Source organism: Larimichthys crocea, unplaced genomic scaffold (genome assembly GCF_000972845.2).
Source record: "Larimichthys crocea isolate SSNF unplaced genomic scaffold, L_crocea_2.0 scaffold5447, whole genome shotgun sequence".
NCBI lineage: Eukaryota > Metazoa > Chordata > Actinopteri > Sciaenidae > Larimichthys > Larimichthys crocea.
Genome location: NW_020857115.1, coordinates 1 through 2,322, shown reverse-complemented (window position 1 = coordinate 2,322; position 2,322 = coordinate 1). Strand labels below are relative to the sequence as shown.

The following is a 2,322-nucleotide window of genomic DNA, read 5'->3' as shown; positions in this document are numbered from 1 at the left end:
ACAGGAATATGAGATGTTGGTCATATCGTTGATTTTATGTCCTGGTGAACAACAGATCATGAAATTCTTGACATAACATATTGTAAGCATACTGTAATGAGTGTGTAAGTCTTAATGTCAGATGGGCTATCGTGGCTCAATTGTTGGGTGTCTAGCATGAGCATCATGCAACATAATCATGACCCCATAACTGTCCAGGAAATGAGAAAAACTAAGTAAGCAAATTGAAAACCAAGAGGACCCACATGACTTACCCATTGCAACTGACAGAACGATAACACATCAAACTGAATGAAATGGATAATACTATCATTTAAGTTGGGCTTTGTCCAGCGACATGAATGTGTACCACTCTGCAAGAATGTTTTCTATAAGTTTTGACACTCTACCAGTCAGATTTCTTAAAAATGTTTTCAGCTGTTTGGATATGGAGGTGCTGATCATCACTGAAGACTTTTATTTCCCAAAGAAACGCAGCCTGCAACCTTCACTATTGAATAGTTAATTAGTAATTTTCATTGTCAAATTTATTGAGAAAGCTGTTTTTATAGGCATCCTTCAGTACAGATTACAATGATACACTGATAAAATGTGTTTAATGTAAATTTGACTCAGAAGTCAGGTCAAACATCACTTTGGGTTCTGCTTGCTCTTGGTGCAGCCTGTGGACTAAGCTATGTTGTTGCCATTGGTGATGACAGATCTTGAAAATCACCATAATGTGTGGAGTGCCACAGGGATTTATTATTGGGCCACTAAACCTCTAGAAGCTCCCTCTACCAGCTATAGAGACAACATTCTTGTGATTGTGGTCCTTTAGACTGACTCGGTCAATCCTTTAAGCAAGTAACCAGCTGGATTCAACCCAGTTCCTTCAATTAAATAAAGAAAAGATGGAAGCAATCTGGATATGCCACACCTGTCAGTACAGTGAATTATCTTGGCAAAGGAGAGGTAGTCACTCAGACATAAACCTTTTGTGTGGATCTCAGATCACTTTGTTTGTTGAGTTTATAATGAAACACATGTAACTCACCTTGCTATTAGCATTGGTGCTCCTTTAGACCACTCTTCATGGACGGTGTCATAGATCCAGACGTCTTTAGACACTCCGTTCTCCGATCCTCTTCCTCCTGTCACGTAAACCTTACACCCGATGGCACATGCACTGAACTCTTTCCTGGGGCTGGGGAGGTCTGCTTTAGGTATGATCTCCTTGGCTTTGTGGTCAACCTAAAAATGGATCACACCAACACACACAAAGAGGCTACAGGTAGTCCGGAAAAAAAACAGAATTTCAGGCAGAATTTGGGTCAGATGTCGATGTAGGTTTCAGTTTTCTGATATATATGGGTTCATCTTCTGGATGTATATAAATAGGCAACATCTGAGAGAAAACATTAAATGTTCACCCTGGAATCAAACCACAAACCAGCCAATTAATGAGTATTCAGTTCTACTTCTTGAGATTTGAACTAAAGCTGTGATTACCAGGTATGCGTTTGACACCCAATAGGCAATCAGAAATACAATGACAGGGTGTCATAAGTCTCACCTGGTATATCTTGTCACACATGAAGGTCTGGCCTCCCAGGATAAGCAGTGTGTGTCCTGCTTTACGTGGTCGAGCACAGGGACTAGTCACTACACCATCATTCTGAAGGATTCTCTTCTTACACTGCATTGCCTCCTCTACTATTGACCTGTAAACGAGAGTTAAAACATGGATTGAGAGATGAAGGAGCATTTGCTTAATGTCCTAATTCTCTATAAACAGTAAGGCCTGCAAACATGTCTCAACTCCCACAGGTCTCCTTTCAAAACAAGTTCAATTATAAAATGGGGTTGGACGCTTATCAAGAGCACCAGCTGCCCAGATGGAACATCTCCTCATTCCTCAGTCAGAATTCAATTCTGAAAGAGAAGAAAATATTAGGAGAGGAGAGGAGACAGAAGAGGAAAGGAGAAGAACAAACAGGCTTCACTTGTGCAGGTATATTAACGTAATTGGTAACACCTTTTTATATTTATTTGATTTTTTATTAAAAACATTTTCTTATCCGCCTGAGAGAATGACACCATCACCGATTGATAACTAGCAGAATATCGCCGCTCGCTGCCGTCTGTCAATTGTAATTGTCCATTACATATGTGAATATTTTACAAGCACAGAGAACTTAATGCATGTTAATACATGTTACTAACTAAACTTCTTCCCTGGAGTTTCTGTGCTCTCTCGTCCAGCAGGTTCTCATGGATCGTGGCTGCTGCTGTGGTCCTGCATGACATCCACTACATATATTACCACTGTCATTATTGCTA

General features: G+C 40.1%; 1 protein-coding gene across 1 annotated transcript; it reads right to left on the bottom strand.

Moving 5' to 3' along the window:
* Positions 1 to 35: 35 nt before the first annotated feature.
* On the bottom strand, positions 36 to 2,247 carry LOC113745244 (kelch-like protein 25). The gene is made up of 2 exons (XM_027276763.1): positions 1,556 to 2,247; positions 36 to 1,233 (listed from the first exon to the last, which is right to left on the bottom strand). The coding sequence occupies exons 1-2, from the start codon at positions 1,745 to 1,747 to the stop codon at positions 1,033 to 1,035; spliced, it is 393 nt and encodes a 130-aa protein (XP_027132564.1). The 5' UTR covers positions 1,748 to 2,247; the 3' UTR covers positions 36 to 1,032.
* Between the last annotated feature and the right edge of the window lie 75 nt (positions 2,248 to 2,322).